Here is a 23,184-nt window from a genome sequence, read left to right as displayed (position 1 = left end):
CACGACAATTTAGTTTATCTCCATCAAAGTTCTGATAAAGCTGTATTGACTATGTTCAGATATTGTCGTTTCCCAGTTAATTCAGGAAATGTAGATGGACCCCAATGTAGTTATTATTGTCACAAGCTCTTGTTAAGACTTTTCATTGGTTACATATTCATAAATCCCACAGACTTAAACACTTTCCCTTTAAAAAATAGCATACAATGAAGTAGAGCATTAACTTACGAAAACAAATACGATACAAGGTTTCTGCCCAACAGCGTTGAATACAGTGTTGTATTCTTAAACAAAGGATCATTTTGGATCATGTCTTTGATAGCTGACATTGTGTGAAATCGGTTGATCTACATTTACATTTTGTTCTGTGCTAATTAAGAGATAGACGTCTGTGTGCAAGGAATTAAGCCAAACGCTGAATAGTGAGAATAATGTGTTATGTTGTTGCTGTCGGGAGGAAATCTTATATCTCCATTTGACAGCTTTTTGAGCGGTGGTCACAACGCTCCTATACGTGGCCGTGTGTGGGTATGTATGTCTGTCTGTCTCCGTGTCCGTAGCCTGCAGTAACCTTTTCTGACCACACATGTTAAGGGAGGGGCACTGTTGCGCACACACACACACACACACACACACACACACACACACACACACACACACACACACACACACACACACACACACACACACACACACACACACACACACACACACACACACACACACACACACACACACACACACACACACACACCACCGCTCAGTTCACACGAGTGTGATTTTTATGTCTATGGAAGGAACACGTAATTCCAACCAGTTCCTTTCCCCTCCGTCAGGGGCCTCAGCTGCCCAAGGGTAGGCAGTATAGAGACCAGGATTACTGCATGTTTTTCGTGAAGGTACCTACCTTAGGGGACATGGGGAGAACATGCAAACTCCACAAAGAAAGGCCTTTTCGCCAACCCCACCTAGTACAGTACGGTATAGGCACTGATGACACAGAGGAGAGAACACACCCCCAGAGCCCACAGCGAACCCCGGAGTGAATCAAACCCGGGACCTTCTAGCTGAGGCGATGGCTCTGCCGACTGCGCTACCGTGCCCCCCTGAAAAGGTCAAATTTTCTACATTCGCAACCTCATGCTGTAACATACATTCACATTCACGCTTTCTTCTGTGTTTGGATTTCACAAGGGACATTGTTTTATGGCCCTGCCCGCGGTGGGGCTCTGGCTTTGATATCAGTTGGTCTGTCTGTCTTTAAGTGGCCACTTGGGTCCCAAACAAAATATCTTGAAACTAGGGTCTGAATTGCCATGGGATTCGTTCACCTTCACGGTCCCCATGGGATGACCCCTACTGATTTTAGTGACCCAATGGCCTTTCCTCCCTGACCCGTAGGCCAAATGTCCTGTAATGGCCTAATGGGTGGATTGCCATCAAACTCTCCCAAAATGTAATGGGTGGATTGCCATGAATCTTTCAAAGCATAATTATTCATGCTTCCCAGAGGATGGCACCTGATGATATAGGTGACCAGATTGCCTTTCCTAGGTTCCAGCACTACCCTTATGCCAAACTTCCACTTTGCACACACGTGATCACAATGTGTAATGACAGGCTGCCATGAAGAAATGTCATATATATATATATATATACATATATATATGTATATGTCACGTTTCTTCTTTTTTTTTTAGTTTCAGTGAAATTGAGAACAGGAGCGCTCGTCGTGCGGCGCGGGGCGGAACAAGCGGTCGCTTTGATCCACAACAAAGACAACGACAACGTAGCGTCGGCAGGAATGATAGCGCCTCACCCCACGGAGGTTAGGGTTAGGCATAGTTTTACTGAGGTTAAAGGAGTAGTTCACCCACAAAATGACTTTTTTTCTATTGATTAGTCACGCCATGGAGACTAGAGTTCAATAATATTTGTAGTTTTTTGTTGCATTCCTAAGACAAAAATGTGATAACAATAAATTGACCCCCATTTGTTCCAGATGGGGACCCGTTTCGAAACGGGTCCCCATCCGGAATCAATGGGGGTATATTTACTCGAATCAAATTTTTGTCTTAGGAATGTGACAAAAACCCAAAAATATTATTGAACTCTAGTCTCCATGGCATGAGTAATCAATAGGAAAAAAAAGTCATTTTGGGGGTGAACTACTCCTTTAAGGTTAGGGTTAGGGTTTTAGTGACCCAATGGCCTTTCCTCCCTGACCCGTAGGCCAAATGTCCTGTAATGGCCTAATGGGTGGATTGCCATCAAACTCTCCCAAAATGTAATGGGTGGATTGCCATGAATCTTTCAAAGCATAATTATTCATGCTTCCCAGAGGATGGCACCTGATGATATAGGTGACCAGATTGCCTTTCCTAGGTTCCAGCACTACCCTTATGCCAAACTTCCACTTTGCACACACGTGATCACAATGTGTAATGACAGGCTGCCATGAAGAAATGTCATATATATATATATATATACATATATATATGTATATGTCACGTTTCTTCTTTTTTTTTTAGTTTCAGTGAAATTGAGAACAGGAGCGCTCGTCGTGCGGCGCGGGGCGGAACAAGCGGTCGCTTTGATCCACAACAAAGACAACGACAACGTAGCGTCGGCAGGAATGATAGCGCCTCACCCCACGGAGGTTAGGGTTAGGCATAGTTTTACTGAGGTTAAAGGAGTAGTTCACCCACAAAATGACTTTTTTTCTATTGATTAGTCACGCCATGGAGACTAGAGTTCAATAATATTTGTAGTTTTTTGTTGCATTCCTAAGACAAAAATGTGATAACAATAAATTGACCCCCATTTGTTCCAGATGGGGACCCGTTTCGAAACGGGTCCCCATCCGGAATCAATGGGGGTATATTTACTCGAATCAAATTTTTGTCTTAGGAATGTGACAAAAACCCAAAAATATTATTGAACTCTAGTCTCCATGGCATGAGTAATCAATAGGAAAAAAAAGTCATTTTGGGGGTGAACTACTCCTTTAAGGTTAGGGTTAGGGTTAGAGTTAGGCATAGTAAGCTAATGGCTAAACAAAGCCGAGCTAGGCTAGTAGATAAACAACGAAAGAGTGGTCGCAAACGAGTGACGTCAGCGCCTACACTAGTGAATGGCTGTTGTACTTGTCGCCATCTCATGGTGATTATGCAGAACTACACAGGTGTGCTGATAAGAGACTATGAAAGTGAATTGATCCAGGTGGTGGTAGGGGTGTGTGGTGAACGACAACACGAGCGCTCTACCCCGATCTCACCGAGTTACCCAAACTGACTGTAACACATACACACACACACACACACACACACACACACACACACACACACACACACACACACACACACACACACACACACACACACACACACACACACACACACACACACACACACACACACACATTTTAGTTCTTTATTTGAATCCACAAATTACAATTAATTTTACAGGGAAACAAATGTAACGGGTTGATAGTTCATGGACATCTAAGGATACACATGACACCTTCTTCTCCACACAGACAAGCTGCCTATAACTGCTGAAACAAGCAATATTTAGACAGCTGTTTGGCCTTGGCCTTTGTCGTGCCAGCTATTGTTAGGCCACTCGTGGTCAATTTATGTACATGGCCCAGGCTTCCAAATATGAGTATTGAGAATCTGCATCTGTACCCAAAGTCTGTTATGATTCTAAGTAATGGTTGGTACTTAGAATGCTTATCTTGGAAAGCCTGGTCCATGTACAGATCAAAAGGACATCCCACCTCCAGAATCAGAACCTCCCTATGACTGGTGTCAACAAAAACAATGTCTGGTGTATTTGGGATGCCAGCAAAGAGATCACAAGCACAACCAAACCAATCCGGTAGCACTCTAGAATGTTTATACATTGCTGCACTGGATGGCATACATTTTCTAACTGCATCGGACACTATGTCGACAATGCGGTCATGATGGGCAATGTACAAGTTTTTATATGCACTGCAGCCGTTTGTTATGTGTGCAATGGATTCTAGGTGTCGTTCAGAATCATGATGGTTAATACAGAGTGGGCTATGGATGTCGGGATACCAGATTGACAGATTGTACTTAGTTGGTAATACTTGCAGTCTTGCTTTGATGGTAAATTTTAGAACATCCTCGCCAATAGCAGCATTTTTGGACCTGTTGGTCCATGACGTCACCAAGAATGCTGGTCCCTTAATGGCTGAGGGTGACAGACAGACGGACATTTTGTTGTTTAATAGTTAGATATAACCTTTATATTTTACCATCACTTATAATACTTGTACACTGAATTATGATATGATATTATGATTATGAGTTTGTAGAGCCTAGATGTCTCCACCAGGCCTGATAGCTATTGTTTATGTTACAGTCTATCTTGTTATGGTTCAGTCCATCTGAACCATTCAGTGAAGCAGCCACAGTATAAATATGATCTCTGCCCTGTGCTCTTGGCACAATTACTGTACGACTGACATGAGTGTTATTGTACTTCTCCCCATGATATCAGGTTACATAAATGAAATTCATTTTTACAGCAAAACAGGTCAGGTCGCATGTAAAAATCGGCCTGATGGTGGCGCTAAATGGGACAGATCCATGTTGATGACACAAGACATACTGTGTACCGCTTTGCGTGATTTTAGGGCAAAATCTCTAGGAGCAGTGTCCAAAAATGTGTTTAAAAAAAACGGCCTGATGGTGGCGCTAAATGTGACAGATCCATGTTGATGACCTGACTGTAGACATACTGTGTACCGATTGACTCCACATCCTGCCAAGTACGCCCAGCACCACCTTACAATAAGCAAGGTAAACAATGAACATGCAGTTGTATGTGTCTAAATAATATGCCATCTAAATTACATTTTTAATATTGCGGTCAAGAAAAACAAGCCCAAGTAACAAAAACATGAGAATAAATGACCTACTGTAGGTATGCATGGTCATCATATCAAGGACAAGTGATGAGCGCTGATTAATTAACAAATGAATTAATGGATTAATGGATTAAGTTGGCGGGATTACATTCAGGTAACATTCTTGCGTTGGGGTGTCACTCTTGTATGACAAAGTAGGGCATTCATTAAAATATGGAGATACGAGGTTTCTACAACACTCAATGGATAAACACTGAAGATTTGCTTTGCGAGGATGAAAGGACTGGGACACAAGATAACGCTTTTACACAAACAAAAATAGCTTACGGTGGACAACATTAACGTTGTTGGTGGGTGAGTGGCCATTAAGTGGAAACAACCACCGGCCACAGAAGGCTGGATTCTCCCTGCCAATAGAGGGAGATTGTTTAATCCTTAAGCCTCGTCTAATGTATTTCTTACGTAAATAATCACTGAGAGAAACCGTGAAGATGTGATCCTGATGTTATATCGTTTATTTAAATTGTTTGTCACTCACAGTCACATTATCAAATAAGGAGTCCTTTACCAATTACCATAATACTTACTGTATTTTCCGGACTATAAGGCGCAAACTCATTGAGTGCCTATCCCGAATATGTTCGGGATATATTATCGCATACCAGAGTGCCTATCCCGAACATGTTCGGGATATAAAAAAAAAAAAAAAAAAAAAAATTGAAAAAAAATTTTTTTTTTAATTTTTTTTTGGACCCCATCAAATCTAGTGAACATGATTTCAATCGCGATTTTGCATGTTCCACCCCCATACAACCCCATCTAACATACAGGGCAGCCATGTTTGTTTACATAACATGTAAAACATAATGGCGATTATCTCAAGAATGCCTGAACGGATTTCCAATCGGATTTTTTTGTTTGAAAGCTGTGAACAAACTGCACAAATCCACTTCAATGCAATCCAGGATTGCATTGGATTTTTTAGAGCTCATTCTTCTCTGTTTTTTTCCCATGCATGAGGTGTGCAAGGTTTAATCATGGCTAAGTTGACGAAAATAAGGCTTCTAAAATGCTTGGTAACCAATAGCTAACTTCAAGCTAACTTCATCCTCTTCCTGTACATGCACAAAGGAAAGTGTTCAGGCAAGTCATGGCTGCAGGGCTTCTGCATATACCAGCATATCTCTATGGGATTTTCTATGGCCACTGGGCGCCCTCTAGTGGTGAACGGGGTGGCACTTAATTTTCTCAAAAAACTGCAGTGCGCCTTATAGTCCAGTGCGCCTTATGGATCATTCATTGACATTGACATTCCCTTTAGCACAGCTCCATCTGTTGGATGCATAACGCAACGGTAGCGTCTATTATGTGCGCCTTATAGTCCGGTGCGCCTTATATATGAAAACAGTTCGAAAATAGACCATTCATTGACAGTGCGCCTTATAGTCCGGTGCGCCTCATAGTCCGGAAAATACGGGTAGTAATAATATGAGTCTTGGTGAGGTGCTGTGCCTCTGTCCTCCAGTGAGAGTCCATCTTTAGTTTGTGTTCAGCCGCGATCTTTTGTTGCTGTTGTTCTTAGGTTTGTGTTCTTTAAACAACAGATACATTTGGAGAAAAGGAACAGAGAGTGCTGTGTGCATCTGTTTGTGTGTGTGTGTGTGTGTGTGCGTGCGTGCGTGCGTGTGTGTTGCAGAGGGGGTTAAGCTGAGGAGTTGGTAACTATAAAGTCTACAGCACTATCAATATAACGGGTTATTTATGAAGACCACAATATGCCTCGACTCCCAATTGTTGCAGCGATGCTCAACACGCCACAAATGATCACGATGAATCCTAAAAAACCTGCTTTCGTGGGCTCTAATCGTGTAGCAGTTTACTATATTTTACTGTCCGTCTTCAATCCATTTAGAGAAAGAAAGCAACGGCCATACATTTTCTGTTACCTGCATATTGATCAGCGCTGTTGAACGTAAACAGGTCGATGCCACGGTGACAGGCCATCAGTTAGATCCATAATGCTCCACAGCTTCAGCCTGCCCTTTCAACACCGCCGCCATGCATCACTTTCTGCTGTGACCAGGAGTGCACAAACTAAACCATATTTACCCCTACTGTTTAATATGTATAGCTTTCACTGCCACTGTATATAGCGTAAATTCTGCCTCATTAGGAAATGTACGGTTATTATTTATCATAACAGGAGAGACACGAATACCGTGGCAGAGCAGGGGACAAATGACATGCAAGTACACACAGTGTTCATTTATCCATTTGTAGCTCTAAGACAGTGGTTCTCAACCTTTTCAGGCCGCGACCCCCAAAAGAATCATATTTGAACTGGGGACGCCCCCACCCTGACGAGCACTAAGAGTTGAGCCATTACATTTTATCACGACTCTATTGTGAGAATAGCAGTTCTACATGCTCACAACGCCTCGCAACGTGATCGGCTGTTTTCACAATTTCTGCCTCTAATATTTGACAATTTGGCCAATGTTTAATTACAAAGTCCTTAGATTGTCACTTTAGAAATGTACTATACACTTAAACTTTGTGTTGGTTTGTTTACTGTTGAGTGAGAAATAATTTGGGGACCACCCTGGGGGTCCCGACCCACAGGTTGAGAACCACTGCTCTAAGAGGCCACACATCTAACCACATGGACCCTGTTGGTCCATGTGGTTACATTTGTATCCCCACTCAGATTTAAATTAACCGAGGGTTTTACAGACAGAATCAAAACGGAGTCAATGCAGTTACATAGTTGAGGCGCCAACCAACTGTCTACACAGTTAATGTACTCTTTTAAAACCATAATACAGAATACTTTCTCCATGTCATTTACATGGTGCAGTGTATTGATGGATTCGTACGCCGAGACTACTTTGAATATAGCCTAATTTCTAATGCAAATATAAATATCACGTGCACCACACACACTGCACGCACACAGCCACACACACACACACACACACGGTACCGTCAAAGTACATAATGAAAAGTCAAATGAGTTTGTTTTTGAGAAGATACCATGTGCAGAAAATGACATTTTAATCACCCAGAGAGCCAACCTTCCTAAGCTCTTCCCACAATATGCTGGGATGCCCATGGGATGTCAGCAAATGAGAAAATAATGAAAATGCAATGGGGTGTGTTCGAAAGCCCCAATGAGGCAATGGAGACAAAAGTAAAGCCTCTCCATAATGTTAAAGAGCAGCGGATCAAAAAGTGTTGTGCCTCGAAAAAGGCAGAAATGAGTCACTCATCATGGAAATAGAATTACAATACAGCCCTGCTCAACTTCCAGCAATAGAGAATGAGGATTATCTGCTTTCACCCGTCATGAGTCATCGTGCTCCAGCGATATTACCAATCATTATGGCATGCCTAAATTGATTTCACCTGGCTTGATGGTTGTTAAATGACAAGTCGATGGCTGAAGATCGTTGGAAAATGAAATCAAGCAATTGATTCACTTCCTGAAATGTAAATAATACGTTGCTTAGAAAAAGGGGGTTGTGCTTCAACAATGGGACTCTCAGTTGAGTGCTGCTATACCCCTAAAATCCAGTCAAATTTCTGGTCAAGGGGCATGAAATACAAACATTTTACACACACATGTGCGCCACAAGGATAATATTCAATTAAGCAATATTACACGAGATGGTGTGGGTCATCATGATTATTGGAACGCCTGGCATTATTGGCACGCCTACGGAACTCGCCTTAATCGGCTCGTTCCTGCAGCAACGCAGAAATGCCAATAATCATGATAACACACACCCTCTTGTGTAATCAGATTTAATTGTACTTTCCCTCCCTGTATGTATCTGGATTAAGAAAGGTGGTTTGGTTCCTGCATGGGTCCAACCGCCATGCTGTGTATAAAACCCTAGTCTCTGATAATCGCTATACTGTAACTGTACTCTATTACTAGTACTATTTTCCTTGTAGACCAACGTACCACGTTGAGAGCTTTTAGCATCCGGTGAATGTATACTGGAGTTCAACTGTGCACAAGTATATTGCTGAATTAAAACTGTATCATCGCTCTGAATATGGCTCTGTGCTGAAATGTGTACAGTAAGTGTGTGTGTGTGTTTTTTTTTTTATATTGTAACTGAGCCAAATAAAAAAGTGTACGTAAAAAAGTGCCATCCATTGTGTTAACAAACAACAATAAATAAGATATATTGCATCTTTTGAAAAAAATAAAACCTGGACCAGTATTTTGGAGACCAAATAAGTACTTCTAAAAGGTAAGATAGCTTTCTAAGCCGAAATTACCCTTTAATAGTGTGTAGAGAAGTTTTCAAAAACAATATTCATGTGAAATGGTTACTGTGATAAATATACCAATGAAAGATTATGAAAACATTATTTGTGCTTAATTGATTAATTGACACAGTATGACAATAACACTGTTAATTTTACTGTGTAAACCAATCAAGGTCAAGACGGATCCATCTCCTGTACAAACCGTATCTAGAGCACAGACTGTACTGTATCTACTGTAGACGCAGTGTCCGTGCTCAGTGGCTGAGAATCTCTTTGGTCAATGGCAGCCATTGAAGAGGTCTAATCTCGGCTACATCTGTCCACTTGGCAGTCTAATTTCCACAGAGGAAAATGGCTATGTGTGCAACGAGTGCTTTGAGATACATTGCAGCTTAACACCATCTACTCAATATTTGACCAAAGCCTCTAAGTTAGAAATCTCTTAGTACATATACAGTAGTGAATACTATGTCTACATTTCTGTTGCATTTGAGATATTAATTAGCGTTTACTCTTAGATTTTGGTTAAATGTGGCTTTGTTTATTATTCAATAAAATGAGTTAATTCAAAATGGATCCTGTGGGACATTTCACCACTAATCTAAATTAATTATTTATTCATTATCTAAAGGAAATATCCTTTTCTCATATTGCAATGAGTTGACCATTTCTTTAGAAAACACTAACTATCAGATAACTTTGACTTGCTAGCATTCTGTTGTGGGGGTGGCAAAATCGATTGCTCCCCAAATGGATATGCTTAGCTTGGAAAAATGTATCAGATAGAGGAAACTTTATACAGTTCACAGATTGCTGTTCAATATTAAATGATATATGACAAACAAAAGTGGATTCACAGTATTTGACCTCTTTTCAGCCCAACCAATACAGTAGCCTATCAAGTCTTTTCGTCAATTTCACAACGATAGGCCAAGTTCACCAGGGGTGTTAGGTAAAGTGATTATTATCACATTTACTGTTTATTGTGGATAATTATCTGATGTCACATATTACCAGACCTGCCCAGAGACTGTGCATAGCCTGGTGAAATGACATACACCTCGCTTGTATGACGTTTCTTTACTTTTTTAAAGTTTATTTTTTAACATAGATAAAATAAAAAAAGATAAAAAAGCATATTTGACAAATTTCTGTGACATTCAATTTAACAAACAAGAATTTCAAATGAATTAAATAACTGGTACTGAATGTAAGTTATGTCTGTTCCTTCAAAGTAGACCATTCGCAACTCTGCTGCTATGTGTTTGATGTGATTAATCAGAAACACCTATGGCCATGAAAGTCTGACCAATCTAGGAAAATGCCTGGTGAATTAAAAATACACAATAGAAGCATGAAAAGCCGAAAATCTATGCATGTAAGAATGTCTATCCACTCTGTGCTCTTTTCAGTACAATCAAATCCAGTCCACTTTGCTTATTGAGAAAATGCCCAAAATCAATGAATCATGCTTTCACTGCTATCCTTGCACCCTGGCAGAGAACGCACACACATTACACACATTACAAACGTAGATGATTGATTGCGGGAGATAGTTGAATTAAGGTGGGTTCAGTGGTGGATAAAGAACTCAACCGCAGTACCTCAGAGTCAGAGTATCTCCTGGTCGTAGTAGACTCATGGTCAAATATTACACAACTACAAGTGAAGGTTTCTCAGTCACATTTCTCAAGTCACAATTGTGATTGTGAGCTTGTAGATCGGTTATTTTCACTACTTCTTAAACATTTGTTTTCTAATTTATGGAATTTCTTAAATTTTTCCTTTTATTTCTGAAAACAATAATAATTTATTTTTAATTCATAAAAAAAATCATATTTTGGTGGAATGTTTATTGGAAATGTTTTTGAAATAATTAAAAACATTGTAGGGGGGAAAAAAAGAAGTAAAGGGACCCATAAAAAAGTGTCCGTGACCCACAAATGGGTCCCGACCCAGTGTTTGGGAATATTGAAGAGTCCCAGTGGACAGAGAGGAGTTCCCAGCATGCCGCGGGCCACACACCAACACTTTGTTTTGTTATTTGAGTTGGGAACCAGGTCACATGTTTATGGTAATTAATGATGTTGGTTTATGTTCCTTCAGCCATTATTTGTCATTGTCATACGAATAAAATGTTGCTGGTTACAAAACCATGGACAATAGGGGTGGTTACAGTGACCAGGACCCCCCCGACACAGACACACACACACACACACACACACACACACACACACACAAACAATAACACACACACACACAAACAATAATATCAAACATTCGGGAGCAATTCAAATGACCACCTGTGGATAAATCAGCTGTCCGAAAATGTTCTCTGCAAGCAGTACTGCTTAAACATTTTGCTGTTGTCGGGTGGAAGGGAAACCTTGTACTGTATGTTCAAAACCGTTCATTTTGTAATTATAATTTAAAAAAAAAATCTTTAAATAGTGAATATAGCCGATCTACAAGCCGATCTACAAGTGCGCTTGTAGATTTGGTATTTTCACTAGTTTTGTATGATGAAGCAGCTGTCTTTACGAAGAAACATACAAATTTGAAACTGAATTATTACCATTGCTGACATCAATAAGCACTTTCTCTTGCTTTTCTTGAAGGCAAAGTTCTTCAAAAGGTCGGTAAAATCAAACTGAAATAACAGGTAGCCTGATATTCAAGTTAGATGGTCTTTGTTTTCATGCATCATGTCCTTGGTGGTTTATTTGTTCTCATAATTTCCAGCTCAGAAAATTATCTCTGCCTGCTGGCGTTTGAAGAGAGAAAGAGAGATATTCTGAGTGCAACGTCAACATTAGGAAATACTCTGGAGCTGTCGCTCTTTCACTAGTGAGAGAAGCTCTCGTGTGGTGTCTTTGCTCTGGCTCCACAACAAAAGAAATGTTGCAGTAGTTCTTGGCTGTTGTAGTATATTTATGAGGGAATTGCGTCAATATACAGTGTCGTGAGTGCAAAAGTTCAAAATAATATATACATGCAATTCACTTTTTTCTCAATTAAATTCCTGCTCATCCTGGTCCTCTTAGGCAGTGGCCCTGGCCTGCAGCACAGTGGGCGTAAAAATTGACCATATTCACCTGGCGGCCAATGTTTGAAATTTGCATTGAAACCGGGTGGCAACAGGGGTGGCAACTGGGGTGGCATTTCATTAACTTAATGACAAGATGGCCGCCGTGTGAATATGGTCAATTGCTAGTAGTAGGTGATACCACACAGAAATAAATCCAAACAAGAGCAGAGAGTTGAAACAGCCTGTTATGGCAGAGTATGTGTGGGGATGACTGACGTATCCTGCGAACATCAATTAGTACAATTACAGGTGTGTAGTCACACCCAGAGTCTGATCAGTTGGACTAAGGCCAGGTGTGACTGCTTAAATCAGACATCATCGACCCAGAAGCGAGTTGTGAGCTTGTAGATCGGTAATTTAGGATTCAAACAATTCATTTTGGAACAAAACCTTATACAGTAGTAAGCACATGAATCCTTCTGGGCATGTCAGGCAAGCATTCAGAGAAAATAGCTGATCTACAAGCTACAATGCATCATTTGTGTTGTGAGCTTGTAGATCAGCTATGTTCATTGACAAGATCTGGTGCAGTGCAGAGGGAAAAAAGGAGTAGACCCCTGGGAGAACCTGGTCAACAAATTATACAGGGTTTAATTGGTTATGGTGTGAATGCCACTAAATAGATGATGCCTATTCATTCTGTGATACCTTTGAGATTGTCAGAATTCAAGGGAATGCATTTAGGTCAAGGTCAAGGTAAAAATATACCCACAAAAATAAGCGATCATTTGAAATGAACCCCCAATGGAAAAAGTAATACCCAGTGGTGTCACTGTGGTACAATTAGGCTCGTTATTTACCGGTGAGGTACATTTGTGTTTTCTTGAGGTGGATTTGGCACAGTTATAGAAGTCTAAGCACAGTTACATGGTCACAACACGTCGTGTTGTGAGCTTGTAGATCGGATGTTTTCAAATAGCCAATGCATGTAGGCTTATATTTTGCAAGGGACCCCCTGGAACCCCCAGAAGGACCACTGGAGGTCCCTGGACCCCGCTTTTTTTTCCCTTCTTTTTTTGAGTAGCCAATTTTTTTCTCCCCAATTTAGTCCTTTTGTCAATTAATTCCTACACAAACATTGCTGTGTTGTCACTGCTGTTGTATCTCACTGACTCACCTGCCAGTGAGGAGCCTCCACCAGGAGGAATAAGGGCCTCTGTCCGACTTCTCCCGCCCAACACTCCCCACTGACAGGTGGCCCGTAGGAGCATGTGCAATGACCAATATCACCCTCATGCACCCAGCTTCCCTCCCCAAACACGGGCCAATTGTGTTGGTATAGATGCCCGACAAAGCCAGATGCACCACGGTGGATTCGAACCCACAACGTCTGTGGTGGTGGGCGGGGACTTTACCACTGCATCACCTGAGTGCCCCTATCCATGCTTTGATTAGCTGGGTAGCCTAGAACATTATCTATCTAGCTAGCCATTTCAGGAGTACACTTGACATTGAGGTGAGAGGACATTTCATGTTTTCCATGTCAAATATGTAACGTATGTAAAATAGGGTAACTGCTGTTGTCATATACAGTACATGCATTGTGTGACATATCTAGTCCTTTCTTTCTTCTCAGATTGGGGCAGGAATTTTGTCAGGAAGACAAACAAGGGCCAGACTCCAGAAACAGATTTCCTACCGGAATTCGAATTCCGCACCCACGTTATGAGAAAGCTGTGAGAGGAGGTGGAGCCAGCAAAGGCGTTGCGAAAACAAAGTTGAGAAAAGTTAAACTTTTTCGCAGAGGTTTGTGGTAAGACAAAGATTTTGTCCACCACAAACCTCTGCGAAAAAGTATTTTCTCCTCAGAGCAAGCAGGCAGGCTTTCTCGGGCACCAAATTCAGAGTAGAGCAGTAAAATGTACATGTTGCAACTTTAATTATCGTACACTGCGTACACACTTATCGTACACATTTATTTTTGCCTCTTTCCTGTCAAAGTCCGAAGATGTACAGTACAGTATACTGCAGTGCACACCTATGCAGTCCATAATAATGTTCCTGTCCGCACAAACTAGGCTAGGAAGGTGATAGCATGAGGCAGACTGGTTCCCTGGGTTCAAGAAGATCACCCATCACTATCAATCAGGACTCCAGAGGTCACCAGCCTTGCACATGCTGTGCCTTTACAATGAGCACCTGTTCTGCCCCAGCTTGGACAATATGATGCTGATGGCAAGACACCGCTGCAGACCATTTGGAATATGGCAGAAATATGTTATTACCAATGTCCACAAACCAAACAAGGTAGTAAGTAGGAGATCGAAGCTACAAGCAGGAGCGAATCCACAACCGGGAGTCCTACTTTGATTTTACTTTCATAACACATTTTCACCTGCACAGGAAGGGCACGAGGTGCAAAATCTAGTGGGTGGATGGAGGAGAATGTTTTGGCCTTCCTGAAACATTTGCGTATGTTTGTACAGGTCTAATCTCTCAAACCAACGGACTAATCAGCACATTTCTTGTGCACACAGTAGGTTAACTTAGTACATCCACTATTTGTTTTATGTTTGATACAAAAATATTTAACTTTAATTTTATAATAGAAGTCAATAGAGCTTAGATCAGGATGAAACCGTGCCCACATAATATGTGGGCCCAACTCATATTATGAGTTGGGCACAGTTGACTGATGTCATCATTGTGACATCAGTGACAGTGACAATATGAGTTATTGTGTGTGAAGAGTATTGGGACCAGTACCCAATGTCTCTCTCCATTGTAGGCAAAGGCTGAGTGCTCCCAGCATTATTCTGGAAGAAGCTGTGCAGAAGGTGTGCTCAGCCAGCAGTTGATCTCTGTGTCAAGGACTGTTATTGTAAGGGTCCCTGCCCCCCCCCCCCCCCCCCCCCCCAATACAAACATCTTTGTCCTGATAATGGTGCCAGAGTGATTTACTACAACAGGTGTCACTATTAATCTACCACTGATTAGCATAAGACAGTCCTCAAGTTAAGGACCCCCAAATTGATATGCATTTAGCCATATAGACCCTCATCTGAAAACAATTGACTGGGGTACCCATAAGAGAAGATGTTGCGTTAATTTTTCTAAATTATTCCAAATGGTTTACAATTATTCAAGATTTTAATATAGATATAGATCTTGTGGGAATATAGATATGGTATTTTCAAATAGCTTAAGAGAGCTCAGTACAGTAGCTTATCGAGATTAATTTCTTGCCATGTCTTCATTTTTATTTTTATTTTAAATAATAAGATTCAGGTTTCAGGGCCTACACGGCACCAACGGCATATCTGCAATGTAATCAAAGTGGCCTTTTGATGGGAATTAGCATAATATGCTTCAATTGGGCTAATTTTATTAGTCATCTTGACATGCCATTGATCATTTCTTAACATCAATATTAAGGCCTCTCTCTCTGGGGCAGCTTATGGGAGAGTGCTGGATCACGGTCATCATAAAGAATAGACTGCAAGCAATATAGAACATGAGTTCATTCCCTTCTCAAGTCAAGCATTTTTTTTTCCTTTTAGACTTTACTCATGTTAATACACCTTAATAATGTAACAATAAATGGTAACAATTATTACAATACAGCTGGCATCTGCCAAATGCTTAAAATTAAAATTAGCAGCATCTATATGTTGTGTATCTCTCAGACTCTCCATACGTGGAAAGTAACTAAGTACATGTATTTAAGTAAATCTTTTGGTTCCTTTATTTGAGTATTTCCAATTTCCAATAATTTTACTTCTACTCCACTACATCTCGGATCCAAATGTTGTACTTTCACACCACAACATTTATTTGAACAATTTAGTTACTAGTTACTCTTTTTTTTTATTACAAAATATGAATTAACAACTTCAGCCCTATATACATTTCAGCCATTCAAAAATATACGATCAATAAGGTCACAATGCGTCGCGATGAGACGCTTAGTGAGCTTGTAGAAGATGTGTATACATTTGAAAACTTGAAATGGGACATTCTGCATAATGAGTGCTTTTCGGCATAATAATTACATTTTGATGACAATACTTTTGCACTTTAACTCTAGTACATTTTGAATTCCGGAAATGTACTTACTGTAAAACAAAGTATTTCTACATTGCAGTATTTATGCGAGTACTTTTTCCACCACTGCATCTCCATAGGTTTCATCTTGTCTATTATGAGGAAAGTGCAAAGTGAACCTTTTGGTCTGCATTGGTGGCCCACGAGGAAAGGTCAAGGGGTCAGGGTTCATCTTGTGAGGAGTAGGAACGTGCTCAGCAAGTTTTATGACAATCTATCATTTTTTAGTTTTTGTTTTTATATCTTGTGTGCATGTGGGAGTTTTGGTCTACGGGTGACAATAATATCTCCGATAGTGGTTCTCGAATTTTTACAAATTTCAAAGACCCCCTTATAACTCTGAAAGTGTACAAATGTACACTGTCTCAGAGTTACAGACCTGTATGGGTATTATCAGAATAATGTCAAATCTGGGAATAAATTCCTTACCAAGACATTTCTTGACCAATGTGTTTGTAAAGGTGTCTAGTAACACATCTAACAAACTTTGAAATTCAAAATACCCCCCCCCCCCCCAAAAAAAAAAAAATCTGCTTTATGTAGCATGTGAGGGACCAAAAATAAGTTGAGAAGGCTGCCTGCCAATCTTTTAGTTAACACTTTTATAGCCGGGCCGTACTCAACCGTAGTTCCTTTTAAGGCTGAGGTAGCCGGCCGGACTTTACCGGACTAGGTCATTAAAAATGAAATTAATGATAATTATTTTTAAAAAAAACGATCGCCGGTCCTTCTCTGTGTCTTTAGGGATCAATCTAAAGGGTTACGTTTTCATCAACCATGTGACCGGAAGTGCATCTCCAGCCTGCAGACTGCAGAGCTATTCTTCCATGCACTCTCTATACAGGAGCAGCCGTTAGCGTAGCATTTCTCCGTGTCTTTTTCGATGAGACAAAAGTTGAAATCAAGGCTTCACAATTACTGGATTAAATGCGTTTAGGTTGCTGTGCGTGGATCGTGGACTTAAAGCACTTTTGGGTGCCGTTTTTTTATCGTTGTTTTCCCTGGTTCGCCACACGCAACTGAATGGAGGACTCGCCCTGCAGCCTCGTTCAAGTAGGTAACTCCGGACCTCTACTGGTGTATACACGTACATACAACTATATACACGTGGCGTGCGCGCTCTAGTGCTGTTATCATTCTGGGCATTGTTTTTTTAAACATGTTTAAAAATAAATAGAAGATTGATCGGCAGTACTAATGTTCAGGGTTTTCTGGGAGGGCTGTCTGATTTTACACATGGTTGCATACCGAAAATAGACAATCTAGAAGCTCACAATGCGTTGCACTGTGACACGTTGTGAGTCACTTGTAGATCTGCTACTTTCAGAGTGCGACACCCGAGGGCAACCAAACATAAAATGACTTTAGTTCTACTGCATCTCTTCTCCACTAGTCCCTCCATAATATTTTAGTCTAGTTTTTATTTGTTGACGAAATTGTCGATATATTCATGTCTTAGTTTTAGTCACCACAGCTTAGTTTAAGCTTATTAAGTTAAGTCAGTGAAAAAAATGTATTTTCTGTCATATCTTTTGTAGACGAAATCAACACTGCTATGCGGTACAGTATAAGAGAGCTTCTGCTGCTGAGCAAATATTAAAAAGGAATACAACAACGCAAGGGAAGACAACAGAAAAAAATGACAGGGATCCTCCTTGATTTAAGAGCCGGCGAGGCCTCTTCAAGGAGTTGTGGGTGCATTGTGTACTATCAACACGCTCTGTCACTTAGGCAGCAGATAACCGATGTCCCATTCCCCTCATAACCACAAGCTATCAGTCTGGGACTTCTGCTGGTATCTCTGCTGTCGTCTCACGAGTAAATTACAGCTCAGCCGTTCCAGAGAACTTGACACTCTTCCTCTGTCCTGCCATCCGTCTTTCTCCTTCTTCTCCCTTCATCTCCCTCTGTTTTCTATAATAGTCTCTTGATTTGCAATGAGTTTATAGTTATTAATATGGAATGTAAGCGCTTTAACACTACAGCAAAGTATCGTTCAGAAGATATGTTCAACATAAACAAAATCTCTTAATGTGGGGCCTCTTGATTTTAATAAGAATTTAGTGATTACTGATATCGCCAAATACTAGACCTATGAAGGTTATGTGAAGCCAGGCCTTAAACCAGTGATATTCAACTGGCGGACAAATCCGGCTCCTGGGGGGCTTTTTTGTGGCCCCATTTCAGATTCCAGATATTTATTATTTTATTACTTTTATGGTGCGAAGGTAGCTGTCCAGCCGTCATGTAAAAAGGTGCAACTGCTTCATGATTTCTTAAACATGGTGAAGAAATTTGTGGCACATATACTTAAAAGGCATTACTTGAGTAAAAGTACAGATATCTTATAGATATTTCACTATTGTAAAAGTTAAAATCTTCCATAAGAAAATAACTCAGTCAAAGTGTTGCAGTTCACATGAACTGCAACACTGCCCTGTTGGGCAACCACACTAACTATTATTACAAATTAATATAATCAAGATAATATGTCGACGAACGTCTTGGGTCACCAACGTCACCAACGTCGAATGACGTCCATTGAACCCCATGGTAGACACGCAGTGGCACGCTCTTATGCTCGTGCATGTAGTTCACCCCGCCTGCTGTTCCAGCTTTGGCCACTAGGGTCGACGGTTTCAATACAAGCCATTCTGGGGGCTTGGGTCCAGCCCTATGGAATTTATGGAAATGAGAGACTGTGATCAACTCATTTGAGCAGGACATCAAGTTATGGATGGTCAAGGGGTGGAAGGCTCTCAATGACCTGAAGAACATCTGAGGCTCCAACATGGTGAGAGGGGTCAAAATGGCCACTGCAGCATCTGTCCTGCTCTATGGCTGCGTGTCATCCACCCACGAGAGGTCCCTGAATGCCTGAGACACGACATGTTGCAAGTGAAATTTGGCATCTCCTGGTGGGAACATGTAAACAACACAGCCGTTTATGGTGAGCTCCCAAGGGTTGGTGACATGGTAACATCCCACTGAATGCACCAGTCAGGTCATTGAGGCACCCTAAGCTCAAGTACTCTTGTGGGAACCAGGAAGAGGCATGGCATGCAGAACACCTTATATGGTTAGTGGTTATAAATAATCACATTTATCGTCCTCCATTCAGTTTCAGTGACATCACTGATGATGTCACCCATTGTATGAATACAGGAAGTATTTATGTTACTTGTGAATCTATAATTGGATCAAAAAACAGATAATAAGAAAACATTATTTCTGTGTGGTTTTATTTACACAGAAATCTTGTGTCACACAGATCCCAACATGACAGACCTCTTGGGCTCCATCTTAAACTCGATGGAGAAACCTCCCACTGTTGGAAATCAAGAGAGCCGGCGAAAGGCCCGTGAGCAAGAAGCAAGACACAAGAAGATGCAGGAAGATGAAAAGAGAAAGAAAGCAGAATTCAGGAAAAAGATGGAGAAAGAGGTGTCAGATTTCATCCAAGGCGGTACTCAGCAAAAGAAGAAATACGGCCCTATGGGGAGAATTGAAAGGACAATACTGTACGATGTGGCCGAGGTTGCTGGTGGCGTGACATCGTTTTCATTAGGGGAGGATGAGGAGAGCAAATACGTTATGCTTTTCAAGAAGGAGTTTGCTCCATCAGACGAGGAGCTTGACGCCCATCGCAAAGGAGAGGAGTGGAATCCTCAGGTGGCAGAGCAACGGAGAAGACTCAAAGAACAGGCCGCATTGGAAGAGGCTGCGGGCAGCCAATCAGAGAAAGTCAAAGCAGCCTGTCCCAACTCCAATTACAGAGACAAGTACAGTCACCTCATTGGCACGCTTGCTGCAAAAGACGCGGCACACGCTCTGGAGGCCAACAGCGCTTACGGCTGTGTGCCTGTGGCCAACAAGAGGGACACGCGATCCATAGAGCAAGCCATGAACGAAATCCGAGTGAAGCGCCAGAAACGCAGGGATGACACAGGGGAGGGCAGCAGCAGCAGCACTTGAGTCCTCCCTCCCTCCCTCTGTCCCTGCCTTCCTTGTTACGTTTGTGGAAGAACACAGTTCCAGCTCGAATAGCGGCACACTTAAATAGTTTTAGTATTTTTTTGGAGCGGTGCTCCTATGTTTGGCTTTGTGTGTAGGTCCCTATGACCGTATGAGTGTCTGTATGCAGTACGAGACCAACAGAAAGTAAGCAGAGACTGACATCACCACAGCTGATGTAACAGACAGAACAGCCCATACAAGGAGATATGCACGTGTGTCGTGTTTGATACCGACACAGGGGTGGCTTTTTTCATTTCATTTTCCTCTTGAGGGTTGATCAGTCAATCAATTGACTGATCATTAAAATAAACATGCTCTAAAAAATGCACGCGGCCCACCCATCTGACCACTTCCCACAGCAGCCAAAAGTGGTCAGATGCCTTCAAGATTTGTGGGTCCTGATACAGAAAAGGTTGGGAACCACAGGGCTATGAGATAAGAGTGTTAAACAGACGGAAATGGAGATGGGAAGAGAAGAGACAGTACAGCATCTATCTTGGGTTTCTATATCCCCAAAAGGCCACACTGTCTCGGTGGAGTCAGTGAATAAATGTCTGAGGTTAAGCTTTGATCCAAAAGGTCACAGTGGAGTGGTCTCAGAGAAAGGTCAGGGTGTTACGTTAAACCAAACACAGAATGTCTGCTTCGTTGCTTGTTGTGTACAGAGCAGGGTTTCCCAAAGTATGAATTGTAATCACCTCTAGAGTCTTCCTGTGCTATCAACAGTGGTGGAAAAAGTACTCACAATTTGTACTTAAATAAAAGTCTAAATACTACAATGTAGAAGTACTCTGTGGAATTCAAAATGTACTTGAGTAAAAGTATGAAAGTATTGGCATCAAGCGTTGTGAGCTTGTAGATCGGCTATTTTCAGATATCTTATTTAGAAAATAGGGCTATAGTCATCTCTAGTCATGATACTATACAGTATTTTTATTTCAGGATTTTGTCTGTTATGGATATTAATACTAATTTATTCACTAGCTTAGGCCATGTTCAGACGACGCTCTGTAGAGAAACTGGCGAGGTCCCGGGACACCGCAGTTGCGTTTTGCTTTTTATCCAGCGTTCAGTTCATATAAGCCGCAGCAGGGCATGAAATGATGTAGTGTCCATGTAATTTCGCTGGGTGGCGGTGACACACGGATAGACAATTCTACTTCCTTGTTTACCATTCACCATGGTAACGTGGCTGCAGTAGGCTGTATGTGAGCCATGACATCACATGTGTTGTCGTTTTTTGCGTTTGTTGTTCACACGGTGACGCAAGGGGAGACCGCTGTCAACTTTTCCACCCAAAAATCCATTCTCAACCCCCGAAAATGCGGTTGTCGTCTGAACGGAAGGCATATCTGACTTTTCATTTTGCAGAATTCTCGTTGCAACGTCATAACTTAGCTAGTGAGCCAGAAGGCTACAGTATATAGCGTGGTCATAACTCATATACTCACATGTCATTCCAAACTTCTTAACCCTTAAGTGCTGTTCGGGTCATTCTGACCCGTTTTACATTTTCATTTGGAAAAAAAAGGTAGAAGTTTAAATTGTTTCCACCTGAAACTCACTGGCCTTAAAGATTCTTCTGAGATGAACATGTAAAAAAAATATTTTTGCACTACACCCATGCTACACCCCCCTCATATTTTTTGAACCTTAAGTGCTGTTCGGGTCATTTTGACCCGGAAGCACAGATGCACAGAAATACACAGTATTATGCCAAAACAGAGACACACAGTCACCCCCACTTGTCACCCCCACTTCTCACACCCCCCTTCCGAAGCCCCATTCCGAACCCCCCCCCCCCCCTTTCCGCACCCCCCCCCCCTCCCTACACTTAACCCCTGATGCACAGAAATGCAAGGAATCATGTACAAACACAGATACACAATCACCCCCTAACCCCTTCCACCCCTCCAACCCCCCTCACCTCACCCTTATCCCCCCCTCCAAACCCCCCAAACCCACCCCCCCTCCCACCTCCCTCCCACACCCCCCCCACCCCAGATGCACAGAAATAAAAGAAAGCATGTATACTAACACAGACACACAGTCACCTCCTTCCCCCCCTCCCCCTCCTATCGCCCTCACCCCCCCCCCCCCACACCCTTCACCCCCTCTCCTCCTCACCCCTCTCCTCCTCACCCCTCCCCTCCTCACCCCTCACTTATCTGAAGTTTTCCTTGTGACTGTACTGTATCTTAGGGGAAATTTTTCATTATTTTACATAAACATAAGGTGCTGTAAAGTAACACTGTATTTCAGGGGTGCTGTGGATGAAAATGTTGTTTACAGGGGTGCCCTGAGACCAAAGTGTTTGAAAACCTATGTCCTATAGTGTATACGTTCAAGTGTATATTCATATGTGACGGTCATGTGTGTTCACATGTGTTCAGCTCTATGTGAGAATGATGTCCTGTTCTTGAACCACAAGTATTCAATTAATGGGCATGTTGTCCATACAAATATTGTCTGATTTTCATTTTGTCCTAAAAGCATGAGCAATATTGCCCAGTATTAAATAAAGTAGTTTTTTTACATGAATTTCAGCTAAATCAGTAAAAACGCCTAGCTCTTTCAGTGTTTAATGTGATATAGCAAAGCAAGAATGCAAACATTTACCATATATATCATATGAATTGTTTGGTATTGAGTCAAAGTCAATGTATCATGATGATTTGTTAAGTTAAAATTTATATTAGTGTTGTTTTTTTTAAACCAAATACCCACCGGGTCAAAATGACCCGAACAGAACGAAGGTGTAGTGAATCTGAACAGAACTTAAGGGTTAAGGGCGGTCTCAGAACTTTTCTTCAGAACCCCTGCACTTCCCGACTCTCGGAACTATTGTTTG

At 41.5% G+C, this 23,184-nt stretch overlaps 1 protein-coding gene across 1 annotated transcript; it reads left to right on the top strand.

The window, feature by feature from the left end:
* Positions 1-19,595: 19,595 nt before the first annotated feature.
* On the top strand, positions 19,596-20,291 carry LOC308297256 (sperm-associated antigen 7 homolog; the record flags this gene model as incomplete). The annotated part of the gene is made up of 1 exon (XM_080740671.1): positions 19,596-20,291. The coding sequence occupies one exon, from the start codon at positions 19,596-19,598 to the stop codon at positions 20,289-20,291; it is 696 nt and encodes a 231-aa protein (XP_080596797.1).
* Between the last annotated feature and the right edge of the window lie 2,893 nt (positions 20,292-23,184).

This window comes from Nannobrachium achirus, assembly GCF_963921795.1.
Source record: "Nannobrachium achirus genome assembly, chromosome: 13".
Classification (NCBI taxonomy): Eukaryota; Metazoa; Chordata; class Actinopteri; order Myctophiformes; family Myctophidae; genus Nannobrachium; species Nannobrachium achirus.
This window is presented reverse-complemented; position numbering and strand designations above follow the sequence as displayed.